At 45.3% G+C, this 15491-nt stretch overlaps 1 protein-coding gene across 1 annotated transcript in view; it reads left to right on the forward strand.

The window, feature by feature from the left end:
• The first annotated feature begins 1472 nt into the window (after window positions 1–1472).
• Window positions 1473–15491, forward strand: part of LOC132584018 (semaphorin-6A-like) — a 34998-nt gene continuing 20979 nt past the window's right edge. Inside the window, exons 1-5 of the mRNA XM_060255787.1 lie at window positions 1473–1579; window positions 11994–12056; window positions 12882–12983; window positions 13808–13898; window positions 15259–15378. Of these exons, the coding sequence (XP_060111770.1) occupies window positions 12024–12056; window positions 12882–12983; window positions 13808–13898; window positions 15259–15378 (346 nt within the window). The 5' untranslated portion in view covers window positions 1473–1579; window positions 11994–12023. The remainder of the gene's footprint in view (window positions 1580–11993; window positions 12057–12881; window positions 12984–13807; window positions 13899–15258; window positions 15379–15491) is intronic.

Here is a 15491-nt window from a genome sequence, read left to right on the forward strand (position 1 = left end):
TTCATGGAAATCCTCTCATGGATTTAACCTTGTGGTGCAGTCCTAAAGACACTTCTCTGGGGGTAAGCCCCATTGAATAATTTCTGAGAAGACCTGTTCAGTCTTGTTCCCTGTGTGTCCACCAAAGCTTGATGTTGGGATGCCTTCTTCATTTAGATGAACGCATTGTGATTACTATTGTTGTTGCTATTACTTGACTCAAAAACAGTCTCCTATGTTCCTTGTTGGCTATCCAAACCTTATTTGTAACAGCTAAATTAATGCTTCTGTTTGATTTTCAGAAAATTAAGTGAAGATATTAGCAATACAGTTCTAAAGATATTTTCCTGGACTTAAACCCCATCAAATAGACTTGAGCAGGATTCTGAGTAGACCTTCTTAGGATTGTACTGCGTGTCTCCCTGCTGAATAACTATGAGATCGGAAATCTTGTTTCTTTATTTCACACTGCAATACTGGGCTGTGGTGGCTTTCCCAGAGGATCAAGATCCTACTGTTCTACTGTCTAGCCAGTGTGAGTATCACACAGAAGGAAATTGTGCAAAGGTTTGCTTCCTCCAAGCTCTGAATGAGCTAAAAAGAAATGGTAAAAAAAAAAAAAACAGCCAGCAGTAAATAAAAGCAAGGGAATCACAAAAACTGCCATAAAACAGTCACTTGTTCTCAAAACTCAGCAAAGGCTATATTAAAACATACAATCAAGAAAGATGGACTAATAAAATTGTCTTTGCCAGATTCCTAAAAGACAACAGGCTACACATTTTGGGGGAAAGGAGATCTGGAAATGATATTTTAATGTATAATGATAGCACAAAATGTAAATAAATAGGCAAGTAAAATATTATGGGAAGGCAATTCTAATGACTGAGGTGCCACCAGAGATAAGACCCTGTTGGGGAAATACAGAGCATGACTTGGGATGCTCATGTGAGCTGGGAGGCTTCCTGAAGGAGGAGCAGGTGGTCCATCAGATACCCAAGTCCCAGGATGTTGAGGACTTTAAAGGTAAGTATAAGTACTTGAAATTGTACTCAGAAAGACTGAGGTTAGCACATACCTGCAAATAATGTGGCTGCTGTATTCTGTACCAATTTAAATGTCCATCTTCAAAGGCAACCCCTAGTATAGTGATTTAATGTCTCTGGGATCAGAACCAGAGCCAAATTTTCTTCTTTAAGAACAGACATAGCAGGCACATCAAAGGAAGTATGGCTTTCCTTTTTCTGACATAGATCTAACAACATTCTGATACTGGTTCTGATGTTAAAAATAAATGTAGTTAGCTTCTTCAGCATACTGGTGCCACTTCCCAGATCATCCATCGCTGTGGTTATATTTGCATATTAAACAGCATGAAGGAAAAGACTGAATTTTCTCCCCCATGGCAGATAGGCACATTACAAACTTAAATTTGTTTGCTGTTTCACCTAAACTGAGTCTCAGTCTTCTTTTATCATGGTATAGATACACAAGGTTATTCTGTGTTTCTGGGTCATGAGTCAGCAGATGATACAGCAGAAAACACACTGGACATCCAGCAAGTGGTGATCCTGGACAGAATTCTCTACATTGCTGTTAGGTCAGTTGCTTGTTACTTATGCCATTCCTACTTTTCTTATAATACAAATCATTCTGAGTTGCCCTTCTCAGCTGTATCCTTTTCTTTTATGTTTCTTTCACCCAAGGGATGAGTGACACAGAGGATAGAAAGAACAAAACATCCTTCAGAACTGCCTTTCATAAACAGCATCACTCCACCTCACCCAATTACCATCTTTTGCCCCCCCCCCCCCCAGTCAGAATAAAGATGCTGAAACAGTGTGTTGGGGTAAACGGGCCACTTTATTAAACATAACTAATTAAACTAATTAAACTAACACAGCAAGGGCTACCTGCAGTTGGACAAGCCCTGGGGTCGTCCCTTGACCCCGCCTTGTCCAATATGGGTGAGCCACTCTGCCCCCTGCCAGAGCCATACAATAATATGGCTAATGCAGGGCTGGCTGGGGCAACACTACCCCTCACCTCCCAACTCAGGCCTCGATCACCAGAAGGGGCAGCTTGGGGGAGAGACAGCATGAATACAATCCGCATTCTGTGGCATTGAGCCATGCAGCCCATCTGCCGCTCCTGCAGATTGCTTGTACTCAACAGGTGCATAGCCCAGGGTGCTCACTAGGGATGATAATAATAATAACGATAATGATAATAATAATAATAATAATATGCAAAAAAATTCCGATAGTACACAGATTCGGAAATATAAAAAGGGGGGTGGTGGAATAAGGAATCCCGTATATTTCTGAATTCCATAATCGGAATAACCACATATACGGTAGATGCGCGGCTATTTCCGAATATACGGCCCCATTATACCCTATGGGCCATTGAAATCAATGGCAAATAGGGTGTATTTGAAGCCGCCTGGAGGGGAGGGGGTTTGAGGGAGAGCCTCCAAATTTGCAGGAGACTCTCCCCTACAAACCCTCGAAGTCCCAAAAAGATTGGGCCAGGGGGTCCCATTCCAGGGGCACCCAAAGAGGGTGCCCTATCCCACCATTATACCCCATGGGCCATTGAAATCAATGGCAACGTAGGGCATAATTAGAGGCTACTGGGGGGGAGGGGGTTTGAGGGAGAGCCCCAAAAACTGCAGGGAACCCACAGGGAACTCTCCCTATAAACCCCCAAGTCCCAAAAAGATTGGGCTAGGGGGTCTTTGTCTTTGGGCTCCCCAAAAGGCCCATTGCCAACAATGATGGGGAAAGCCCAATTAGCCACTTCCTCCACTATAATTGCTATGGGGAAAGTGGCTCCGGCCAGAGGGGAGTTTGAGGGAGAGGCCCCAAAACTGCAGGGCAGCTTCAGGGGACTTTCCAGCATGAAACCCCGCTGGCCCAAAAAGACTTCACCTATCTGTGGGCACCCCAAAAGGAACACTGCTCCCAATGGTGAGAAAAAAACCCATTAGAGCCACTTCCTCACTGTAATTGTCGTGGGAAAAGTGGCTCTGGGGAGCAGGAGGTTTTGAGGAGAGCCCCCCAAACTGCTGTGCAGCTTCAGGGCACTGTCCCACACAAAACCCACAAGGCCAACAAAAAAAATTGAGCCTGCTGGTTCTGGGCCTCTCACCCAGTTGCCAGCTTCCCCCCCCCCAAAAAAAAAACAGAACCAGGAAAAGGGACAACAGGAGAAGGCCAAGAAATCAACTGTTAAAAAAGTGGCCAAACAGCACCCCCCTCAAAGAATTAGAACCAGAAGAGAAAAGGAACAACAGCAGCACAACACAGCAGCAACAAATCAAACACAGAATCCTTTTAAAACAGTAAAAAAACTTAACTTTTAACAATACAGGACCTTTCCCAACCCCTCCCCCAAAAAACCCTTCACCCTAACCCCAAGAAATCCAAGCCACCCAAATCAGAAAAAGTAAAAGGACACTGCACTTTTAAAAGTCCTCTCACTAAAGTAAGATATGGGCAAAGTGGCAAAACCCCCCCCACCCCAGGCCCCCTCCCCCTGCAGAACCCCCTAACCCTAACCCCAAATAAGCTACCCACCACCCAAATCTGAATAAGTAAAGAGACTCTGAGTCTTAAAAAGTCCTTTTACCAACTAAAATAAAAACAAGAACCCCAATACTGTCTTACCTTAGACGTCTTCTCTACTCCAGGCAAGTCTGGTAAGGCTGAGAGAGAGCAGCAGCAGCTGAGGCCAAGGGCCAGCACAGCACAATCTCTCTCACACACCAACACAGCAGCAATGGAGGAGTCCAGCCAGGCAGACTCCTTAAAAAGGTTCTCTGGCCCTACAGAGAGCAGTTTCAAAAAATAGCACTGCTCTGTGATTGGCCAGACAACAGTGCCCAAGTAAGCAAAAGATCAAAAGAACAACAATGTTGCTGATGGCTGGGGAATCAGCTACACAACAGCCCTGCAAAGCATGCATTTGCAATGCATTTTGCAAATGCATGCTTTGGATTGGCTGTTGCTCTTCCCCCCTCCCTGATCCTAGGGAGGCTATGGGAGAAACGGGAAAAGGCTACCAAAGGCGGGAAAGGAGGCAAGCAGCTCCCCTGAGGCTGCAGAAGCCCCTTTCCCGCCTTTTTCATTGAATTCCGTATACTTCCGAATATCTATATGGAAGTATATGGGGAGACATACTTGGCTCCCGCATAATGGGCCCCAATTGGATTTGGCTGTATGCGATTCTGTATACAGCCGAATCAGGGGTGATTCGGCGGTTGATTTGGTTTGGCCAAACCAAATGCACACCCCTAGAGCTCGCCAGAACTAGAATAACCCCTAAACCTTCTGCCAATGCCGAGCCTCTGCTCAGGCATTCACACCCCACCAGGTGGCTCAGAGCCGCCCAGAGCCCTTGCCATAGATCGTGCAAAAAGGCCCGATTACCCAAATCTGACAGATGAACACCATCTGGTCGGTACAGCTCTCCACACTCCACCCGAATGCCAGGATGGGGAAGAAAAGTGCCCATGCCACCCTTCATGGCCTCCAAGGTATGGTTCGCTTTGCGCGTGGCCCGCTTGATGCCAGCTGGATCCCAGGCCACTCACCATATTCTGCATGGAGGAATAGTGGACCAGACTTGGCGGACCTCAGGCCACCTCCGCATGATGGCCTGGAGATCTGCCATTGCCTGCAAAGAAAGGGCTTTCCCCTTCATCAGCCCCAAGTCATTCCCACCAAGATAGATTACCAATATGTGGGACAGAGGAGCATTCCTCCCTTGAAACAGTAGTGGCAGGAGCCCAGACCACTGCAGTCCCCAGTGACCCTGCCACTCGACTACTGCCCACTCGCTCAGTCCCAACTGGGAACCAAACGAGAACCTCTTGGCATGATGGGCAGCCCAGAACACCATACTGTGCCCACAGATGAGGATCTGCTGCTGTCAGGCAATGGAGACTCAAGGCTGTATTCATTGAGACAATGTCATACTTTATTGGAAACTCATAGCTTGAAACAGAAGTTGAGACTAATACTTTAGCATGGGTGTTTCCGGGTCTTATGGAATCTACATCAAAGCAATATCTGAACAAAGACATTATTCTCAAAACAACAGGGAGTGAAGGTGCAAACTTTCACATGAGAGCTTCTGCTTATCTCCTAGCCTCTGGGAAGATGCTGGCCAGCGGCGGTATCTATTAACGGTCACATTCCTTTGCTCCCTTTACAACCTAAACAAAGTTAACACTTCAAATGTCCCCTTTGATATGCATGGTAACTACAGTATCACAAAGGCTAGGTGTTAGTATAGAAAAGTCCATTTGGTTAGTATTTTATAATTTCAATATGATAGAGTTACAGAGCCTGACATACTGTCCCCCCTAAGCTAGCGCTCGGGGTTTGTCTGGGTGCAGTAGATAAAATCTTTTTAAAAGAAGAGGTGCCCTTAGATCAGTTGACTTAACCCACTCGTCACAAGAGGGGGGGAAATATTTCCATCGGACTAAGAAATGCAATATTCCCCACTTGAGCTTGGCATCCAGTATCTCTTGCACTTCATGATGACTCTGACCCCTCATTTGAATAGGGGTGGGCATCGTAGGGCGTGGATGCCAAGACGTAGCTCCAGGATCTTTTTTCAGAAGACTGCAATGGAAAACAGGATGAATTTTACTAAACATTTTTGGTAATTCTAATTCAACAGTCACGGCATTTATTATTCTTTTTATTTTGAATGGTCCCAAATATTTGTAGGCTAGCTTTCAGGATGACTTCATATCCATTCACAATCTGGAAAGGGGTAGTCTTTGTTGAGCTATGCAGGCTATTGTTGTAGCCATATTCTGCAAACGATAATAGTTCCACCCAATTGTCTTGTTGATAGTTAATAAAACACCTTAGGTATTGTTTGAGAAGAGAGTTCACCCATTCCATCTGTCCGTCTGTTTGCGGGTGGTAGGCGGAACTCAGTCCCTGCTCGATCCCTGTCAATTTACAAAACTCCCACCAGAAGTTGGCAATGAACTGCAGGCCATGGTCACTAATGACCTTATCTGGGAACGAATGTAGTTTCACAACGTGTTGGAAGAATAGCCTCGCAAGTTTCTTACCTGTGGGGAGTTCTTTGCACGGTATGAAGTGGGCTTGTTTTGAAAACGTGTCCACCACCACTAGGATCTCCTAGCCTCTGAGAAGATGCTGGCCAGTGGCGGTATCTATTAACGGCCACATTCCTTTGCTCCCTTTACAACCTAAACAAAGTTAACACTTCAAACGTCCCCTTTGATATGCATGGTAACTACAGTATCACAAAGGCTAGGTGTTAGTATAGAAAAGTCCATTTGGTTAGTATTTTATAATTTCAATATGATAGCGTTAAAGAGCCTGACAGCCGCCTCTCCTGTAGAGCCACAGCACCTAGTACAGAGAAAACAGTCAACCAAGAATAAACTTGTCCAATGGGGCTTAAACTGCTTACAGGTCCCCCAGACTTCCTCATGGCACAACTAAGGGGTGGACATAAGACCGATAGGCTGTGGAATATTACCGACCCACCCACTGAATAACCGGACTGGGAGAGCCCATTGCTGCAGCTGTAGAAGCAGTACCAATCCGAAAGGAGTGTGTCCCGAATTCAACCCCCCCCCCCATCCCAGCCTGACCAGTGCCCGCGAGGTAACAGTCCAAAATTGATATTTGGTAAGCGGGGCCCCATCCTTGTGACAAAATAATGGTCCCTCTGCCCCCCCAACTGCCACGTATCACATAAGGCTTGTACCAGACATAGTCCTCTCTCCCCGCAGGGGTCAAGTGTAACTGTGGCAGCCCACTGAGGCCCACGTTCCCGAGACCAGCCCTCTAACATCTTCCTTATTCTAAAATCCCTGGTGGCCTCAGTAAAGCCTTGCACCTTACTAATAAATGCCAAGGCCGCCAATTGACCCCTAATGGATTTGACTGTCAACCTCCTGGTCTGCTACTGCCCATGGCATCACAAAAGCACCTAAAGAATGCCCTGCCAGGTGCTACAACTCTACAGGCAAAATTTAGGTGCCCTACGAGCTGCTGCAGCTCCAGCAATGAAACCTTGTGCCTGTCCTTTAGAGCAGCAGTACGGATCCTGAGTGCTTTAACCTTCTCATCAGGCTGATGAGTGTCCAACTAGATGCATAAAAATGTCAGAATTGTAGCTGGGCCCTCTGTCTTTTCATGTGCCAAGGGCACCCCCAGTTCCTGTGCCAGCTTCATAAACATCTTTAATAATCTGATGCATCACCTGGTAACCGCTCCGCTCACGAAAAGAAAGTCATCAAGGTAATGCACTACGTTGTCAGATCCAGACCTATTGCACAGAGCCCATTCCAAAAAGTAACTAAATCACTCAAATGCTGCGCAGGAGATCGAGCACCCCATTGGTAGGGCTCTATCCATATAATATTTCCCTTCAAACATAAACTCCAATAGCTCAAAGTTCCTGGGGTGCATTGGCAGCAGGCGAAAGGCCGACTTAATGTTGCACTTGGCCAATTCTGCTCCCAGTTCGCAATCCCGCACCACTTTGACAGCCTGGTCAAAGGAGGTGTACCTAATGGAACAAAGGTGATCAGGAATTGAATCATTCACCAACCCACCCTTAGGGTAAGATAAGTGGTGAATAAGCCGGTACTCCCCTGGCTCCTTCTTAGGCACTACTCCCAATGGGGAGACCCACAACTCTGGAACTGTAGGGACCTCGAAATGGCCGAGTACCCATCCCTCCAAGCATTCTTTAGCAATCTTGGCCCTCACTACATGTTCCATACCTACCACCGAACGGAGGTTGGACGCCATACCAAGCGCCCTAAGGCCCTGGAATGGAATCCAAAAACCATAAATGAACCCCTCCAGCAAGTAAACTCAGTCAGCATCCTTTGGGTAACCCTTGAGCATCTGCCTAAGAGCTCTCAGCCGAATGGGACTGGGGCCCTTTTCCAGGCAGCTAGGCACTGCCACCACCCCCAGTGCGCTTAAAAACCCCTTTTGTTTTTGCCTAGCTGCATGTGGAAAAGGCATGGGACCCACCACATAGTGGGCATTCATGTTTAAATTTACATGCTTTCCGTGAGTAAACCCTCTGTGATGTAAACTCCCAACACAACAGCCGGGGTTGAACCAGCTGGCCCATCACAGGGCATGCTCTGGGAGCATTCTGCTGCTTGTGAACCAGATGACCACTGTCCGACTGGTCCCCCATTTTGGGCTTTGCTGGTGATATCAGCTGCAGCCACAGCTGCTGATTAATTTAATCTCACGGGAGAGCCGGGTTGACTGCCACTCGCATTCTAAATGCCTCATCGCATTGTAACCAGGCATCACCGACAAAATCAGTATACGCCCTGTATACAATATCAACATTGGAACAAAGGGACGGCCCTAGCTGGCTGGGCCCTAGCAATGACTCCGGCATAAATCAGGAAACCCGGTAGCCAATTGGCCCAGGTCCTGTCAACCTTCTGGCGTTTGAACTTCTTCTGCTTCTCATCCAGCTCCTCTTTGCTTTTTTTCTCCAGTTCCCTATGTAGCAGACTAAACACGTCCACATATTCTCCCCTCAATATTTTGTCCCATGTGGCGAGTGTCAGGTGGTCTTCCAATGGCATTGCCGTGTCCCCGAAGGGGAGGACATGAAACGGAACCGACCCATAAGGATTTGGTGGATAACCCCACATGCCCCAATGGGCACTGGCCCACCCCATGTGCTGGGGTGCTAATGTGCCCACCACATGGGAGGACTCCATGAAATGCCACAGGTGTGGCATTCACCTGCGATGATTCCGCTGTGCCGTTGTTGCAGGCAGCTGTCCTCACCCCATCATGTTACATTGAACTGGCATCTGAGGGGGAGGCACTGAGCTGGGTAAACCCATTGCCCACCCTGCCCTCTCATTGGTGCGAGGACACTAGTTGACCCCGACAGCTCCAGTGTGGAATACTAGCCACATGGGCCCCATGGCCAAGATTGTACCTGTTGTGTCAGTCCCACCTTACCTTCAGTCTCAGATAGTGCTATGGCCACCACCACCACAGGTTGAATGGACATTTCCAGCTCCGGCACCTCCTCCTGGACATCACAATAATCTCTAGGCCTTACCTCCCTGCTTGGTCCAGCTTCCTGGTCGCCCTCAGCCAAGTCCCCCATCCTGTTGGCCTCCTTCCTGTAAAGCAGGGAGATGAGCCAATACCTCCCTTTCAAAGGTCAGTGTCCCTGACCTCCCCGAGGCTCTGTGTCACCCGGTCCACGCTGAAGGCACCCCAGCTGCTACTCAAGTTCAAGGGCACCCAACCAGTTCAAGGGCACCCAACCAGTCAATGATGGCCTGCCACATTTGGCTCTCCTCCCCAGTCTCGTTCCCAGGTGTGGCCGGATAGGTCCTCTTCCTGGCAGACTTGGATGGCTGCTTGCCCTTGGAGAGCTCCTGACCCTTTTTTGGCCCCATACCTAATGACACTGCTGATCCCACTCCCCTGTATCCAGGCAAACAGCCTCCCCCTGGGGGTACTTGGAAGTGGATGTGGAAGAAAATTCAGTCCACGTGTCACCGAAGGGGATCCATCACTTGGCAAGGGCCTTACTACTTTCTAGGCCTCCCCCTGTGGCACCAGTGGTCCAGGGCCCACTACGACTGTGCCCAACCCCCCAGTTATAAAACCTTCCCCCACCATGGAGAGCCTCCCAACCAGCTTGCCCAGAGCCCCTCTTTGATGGCTGCCATGTGGCCCAGCATGTCCGACCGCCAACCGCCACCAGTCACCCCCCACCGAGGCCCCCCGACACTTGCTGCTATCTGCGGCCCTTAGCCATCACCCGTGCCAACTCCGTGCCTCACCAGGATGCTCCAATGGCTTCTTCCATCCGCCGTGTCTCAGTCGCTGCCATGCAGCTCACCTCTGTTGCTGCCGCACCATTCGCCACAACCTCCGATGCTCCCTGCCTTCGCTCTCAGTCCAGATGCCCTCCGTGCGCCCGCTCCAACTGAGAGATGAAAAACAACTGGGCGGGGCTGGGCCGGGGCTAATATAGCCCCGGCATTCTGCCCCCCACATTTCCTCGGATGCCCACAGTTCCTCAGATGTCCCGTAGTTCCTCCAGGGAGGCAAAAGACAGCCCCTCGGCCTGCAGCCTCTGTTGCAGCATGGCCGTAGTGGGGCCGAATTCTATAGTCCACTTCTCACATAGCTTTTGTCCATGTAGGCTCCATGTTTTCCTCTACAATTTTTTTGGCTGGCCATAGGGGACTTTCTCTCCCTTTTTTACAAGCAGAAAGCTGGCTGGAGCTATTCAGTTGCCTGGACCAATTTTATACTTGCAATCTCAAACCCATCTCTACTTTGGTCTATTCATCGTAACAGCTCACTTGTAGCTTTTTTCCTCCTATGATTTTGCATCTTTTCTCATGGAAGATCCTGATGATATGAAAAGTTTCATATAAATACCAGATGTTTCTAGAGATTTTATTGAGAGTGTCAATGGGAAAAGCACTATTATACACTAAGGGGCAGACTGGAAAATATCTAATGGGAAGCAGTTGCCACAAAAAGCATGCATGTCTGGTAACTTGCATGTTGTCCTCCCTCCTATCTAGTAGAATAATAAGATCCAAAGTTCAAACTGCAAATAGAAAATGTAATAGAATGTAAATAGGAAAAAGAAATCATGCTAAACCTAGCCCCAACACTAATACCTAACCCTAGCCCACTACTAATTGACATTTGCAGTGATTATAGTTACAAATATCCTAGATATGATGGCACCCATCAAAGATCCAGTGTGATATATCAGTCATACAGTTGGACTAGGATCTGGGAGAGCCAAGTTTGAATCGCCACTCTATCATGAAAGCTTACTGGCCAGTTATTTTCTCTCAGCCTAACCTATCTCATAGAGATGTAGCTATTACCAGGGTAACAAGAATGGTAACAAAAAAAGTGGAAGCTGCTTTGGTACCCAATTGGAGTTAAAAAGCAAGGTATAAACATCTAAACAAATAATGTTCCCAGTTTACTCTGAAAGGGACACAATGGGTGCAGTGCTTTCCAGAGGATTTCCAGACATTCCTAATGGTTATATAAATTGACCTCAATAGGTCTCAAGGCGCTGGCATTCTACCAGTTTCTGATCTGAATCTTGCCTGATTCTTCTATTCCCTGAACCATCATCCAGCACAGGTTTTGTCTACTCCATTGCATTACCTTTTGAATGGTCAAAAGGGAGCCATCCTATATCCTTTGCCAGCTGTTAAGATCTAACCCACTCTCTCTCTCCCAAAGCTCAACACTGGCATTCCACACTAGTGAATTGCCCAAGCTTATCTGTTCATCCTTTTTTCCTTCTGTTTATAGGGACAATGTTTACATGGTTGATATGGACACATCACCTACAGAAGAAATTTATTTTACCAAAGTAAGTATTATTACTTTGTTGTTCAGTCACACAGTCGAGTCCAACTCTTTGCGACCCCATGGACAAAGTCATGCCAGGCCCTCCTGTCTTCCACCATCCTCTGAAGTCTGCTCAAATTCGTGTTAGTTACATCAGTAACACTGTCCAACCATCTCATCTTTTGCAGTCCCCTTCTTCTTTTGCCTTCTGTCTTTCCTAGCATCAGGATCTTCTCCAGGGAGTGCACCCTTCTCATTGGGTAGCCAAAGTATTTGAGCTTCAACTTCAGCATCTGACCTTCCAGTGAACAGTCTGGGTTGATTTCCCTTAAAACTGACTGATTTGATCTTCTTGCAGTCCAATAGAAAATATTCCTAAGTAATTATTACTTAGACAGACATAATTTTTTTCTCTTACCAGTTCCCTGATATATGAGATTCTGCAATACCTATCATATATATTTACATGAAAGGGGACCCCTCCTTCCTTGTTCATCAGCAGAAAAGCTGGTTAGATCTCACCCAACAGCTAGCTGCTGTCTTTAAAACCCAATACCCACACCATAATGTTGGGGGGCCTAAATGATTTCTTCATTGAATTTGCAGAAATTGACATGGGAATCCAGTGAGGACAAAATGAGCACATGCATTGCATTAGGGAAATCTGAGGTAGGAAATATTCTTGAGTGTTATCTTGATTGTTAATCTGCGAATGTTCTCTTTGATGTGGAATAGCTCGTGCTATTCACTTCTTCACTAATAACTGTTCTCTCCCACTCTTATCTCCCATCAATCCAATGAAGGCAACCAAGTTGCAACCACTGGATGAGATGTTAAATGCGGCCTGATTCTCCTCCCTGCTGAGGTGCCTGTCCCACATGGCCTCTGTCTCTAGGGGTCCCATAATCCCCATCATAGATTTTTGGGGTGATCAGTCCTCTTCTGTCTTTCATCATTGGAAAAAATCTAGCAGGATCCAACTTACTGTGTTCAGGTTTTCTGTTTATGAATGAATGTTTGACTGCATGCACAACATTCAACCATTAATACACATTTATTAAGATGAAAGGTTGCACACTTTTCAACTAATGTTCAGCAACAAACATGGACACTGGAAAAAATGGGTTGGATCCCACTTGCTTTTTCAATTTCATCCTCACTGTAGCCTCAACCTACACAACTGTTGCCCACATGGGTCCCATAGTGCCAGCATAACCATTTTGGTAACCAAAGGGAGAGGGAATTCTACCTTCTCTCACCAGCAATATGCTGGTAGGATCCAACCAACTGTTCTCAGTTCCTAGCACCTAGGGGGTTTTAATGCATTAAAGAAAACTCACTGCCTGCCTGACTGTTGGCTTATTATTGTCACTTTAAGCTTGGAGTGGATCATTTGCAGTATTCAGTTTTATTCTAGTCCTAGCAAGACTTCTCTTTCTATATAAGATGCTGTAGTTAATTTGCTGAAATTATATTTCTCTTTCTGTTTTTCAGGATGGATGTCATAACTTTATTAAGGTCCTTATAAAAAGAAATGATGATACATTATTTATTTGTGGGACTGATGCTTTTAGTCCTTCCTGTAGGAACTATAAGGTATCTTTTGTATCCTTCAGCTTTTACTATGAGGCTGCTGAACTTTCTGCATTGAGCTGAGTGCACTATTTGTATAGTACCCAATGGAAAATTAATTTCTCAGCGTTGCTCATAGAGATAACTTACTAGGATGGAGCTTGCAATTGAATCTTGGTCTTCTCCTTCCTAGATGCTTTTGAGATAGATACATGATACAATCAGCTGTTTGAGAGGGGTTCACATCCTGGCTTTTCCCCAAGTTAGTGTCTGGAAAATTTTATTTAAAAACCTATAGTATAGTATAGATACACTCTTCCATAACCCCCAGAGTTTCAGGAACTTCAGAAAAGCACATTCAAATGAGTAGAAAAGGCTAGCAGTACAAGCAAACACAAAATCAACCCTCTGAGAATAAAAAGAAACCACATTTTTGGGGCACACAAAGTGTTACTTTGGGGGAAGTTTGTGTTTGCTTGTTCTTTTCTGTGTAGTAGAAGAATGCAATTGCCGAAGCAGACATACTGTAGAAAACTGCCTTTTTTTTTTTTTGTTAGTCAAAAGACACAGTCATAGATATAGGTAATCCCATCTTCAATGAACAAAGTGCTGGAAGGATCTATTACTTGTGTTGATTTGTTGCTATAACTGTAGTACATGGGTGCCGTTTTCCTGGAATTCCCATTGCTAGGAATGCTGATGAGTCCCTGAGCATGCACTTCTGTTACTCTAGCAAGGACCCCCACATAGGTGGAGGGGAGGGCTGTTGTTTTACCTGAACTTCTAAAAAGAAAGAAAGTTGTTTAATTTCTGTTTGTTTCTAAGGAGATCCTAATGTTCTTCTCTAGATGGATACTCTTGAAATTGAGGGAGAAGAGATCAAAGGAAGGGGCAAGTGCCCCTATAATCCCAAGGACAGCAATGTTGCATTGTTTGCAGGTAATAAGGAAGTGGGAAAGTGCACAGTTTTTTAGTGTTCTACATTCAAAAGATGGTGCAGCACATGACATTGGTATATAGTAGAATCCTGGAGGAAATAATAACATTGTGATATATCCCATCTTCTAGGATTCATTGATAAATACTACAAAAGTTATAACTCTTGAGGGAAGACCCTCCCCCCCCCCCCTTTTTTTGGTTTGGCATTGATGTGTTGCTGCATTTTCTTTAATCATGGCTTTGATCTCTTTTACACATTCACATTTTAAAATTATTCTTAATGTTAATATGGTTTTAATATTATTCTTTACCTTGGAGACCTAGGCCAGGAAGGTGGCCTAAAATTGTTCTAAATAAATAGAATAATAACATGATAATATACAAATTAATATGCTAATATACCACTGAATAAATAAGAGACAGAAACTCTTACCATATTCTGTTGCTATTAAAAATAGACTTTGTACATTCCAGCGGTGGGCTTTGTGAGCCATCTTTCAGTATCTCAGTGTTGGGTTAGATCTTCAGCTTTTGTGGGGGTGAAAAAGGTCTGACCACTGACCTCAAGGACCAAAGCAACACTGGACAAGGGCCCCATTTAGAAGGAGAACTGAGCAAGATATAGCAGAAATGATAGTTGGATCCAACCCCAGATTTCCAGGCACTGCTGCAGTTGTAAGGTCATACTATCTTGCATGAGAAAATAGTACTGTCCTCATAATTCAAAATGGTGCTGTGCAAGACATTGTACACAACTAAATAACTGAAATAAATGCCACTTTTAAGGATTATTTTTCACCTGAAACTAAGCAATATATTATGTGAACTATATGGCAGTGAAAGAATTTTCACTCTGGGAGTTGCTAATTGGCTGAACAGTTTTCTTTTGCTAGGAATATTTGCTGTTAGATTCAAATGTTGTCATCATTAAAATGTTACCCTATTTTGTAACCAGTTAATGAACTGACTGAGCAGTTCTGTTGAACCTGTAATTCACCTTGAGCCCCAGTGTGAAAAGGAAGCTATATATAAATTAATTTGGATTATTTTTAGTGGCCTATTCCATAAATTAGTCCAGATCTGGATAGCCCAGGCCAGCCCAATCTCTTGTCAGATATTGGAAACTAAGCAAGGTCAGCACTGGTCAATATTTGGATGGGAGACCATCAAGGAATGCCAAGGTCACTATGCAGAGGCAGGCAATGGCAAACCACTTCTGACAGTCTCTTACCTTGAAAACGCCACTGGGTCTTCATAAATCGGCTACAATTTAACAGAAAAAAAAATCCCATAAATTGATGGGATTTATATTATATTCTTTCTTTTTCACTGTATGTCTCTTTCAACTCCAATTCTAAAGGTGGGTATCTGTATTCTGGTACCACGTCAGACATCAGGTCCACAGAGCCACTCATTTTCCGGAGTCTTGGAGACACCCCGAATCTGCGGACAGATAAACACAATTCACAGTGGTTGAAAGGTAGGTGTACAAAGGAGGGGGGGGGGGACAACACTTTTAAACAAAGTTAGACGTTTTATAGTCTTTGTTATGTGTTAGTTTATAATCCAGTATTTATTCATCATATTATGATT

The sequence above is a fragment of the Heteronotia binoei genome, chromosome 15 (genome assembly GCF_032191835.1).
Source record: "Heteronotia binoei isolate CCM8104 ecotype False Entrance Well chromosome 15, APGP_CSIRO_Hbin_v1, whole genome shotgun sequence".
NCBI classification, from domain to species: Eukaryota; Metazoa; Chordata; class Lepidosauria; order Squamata; family Gekkonidae; genus Heteronotia; species Heteronotia binoei.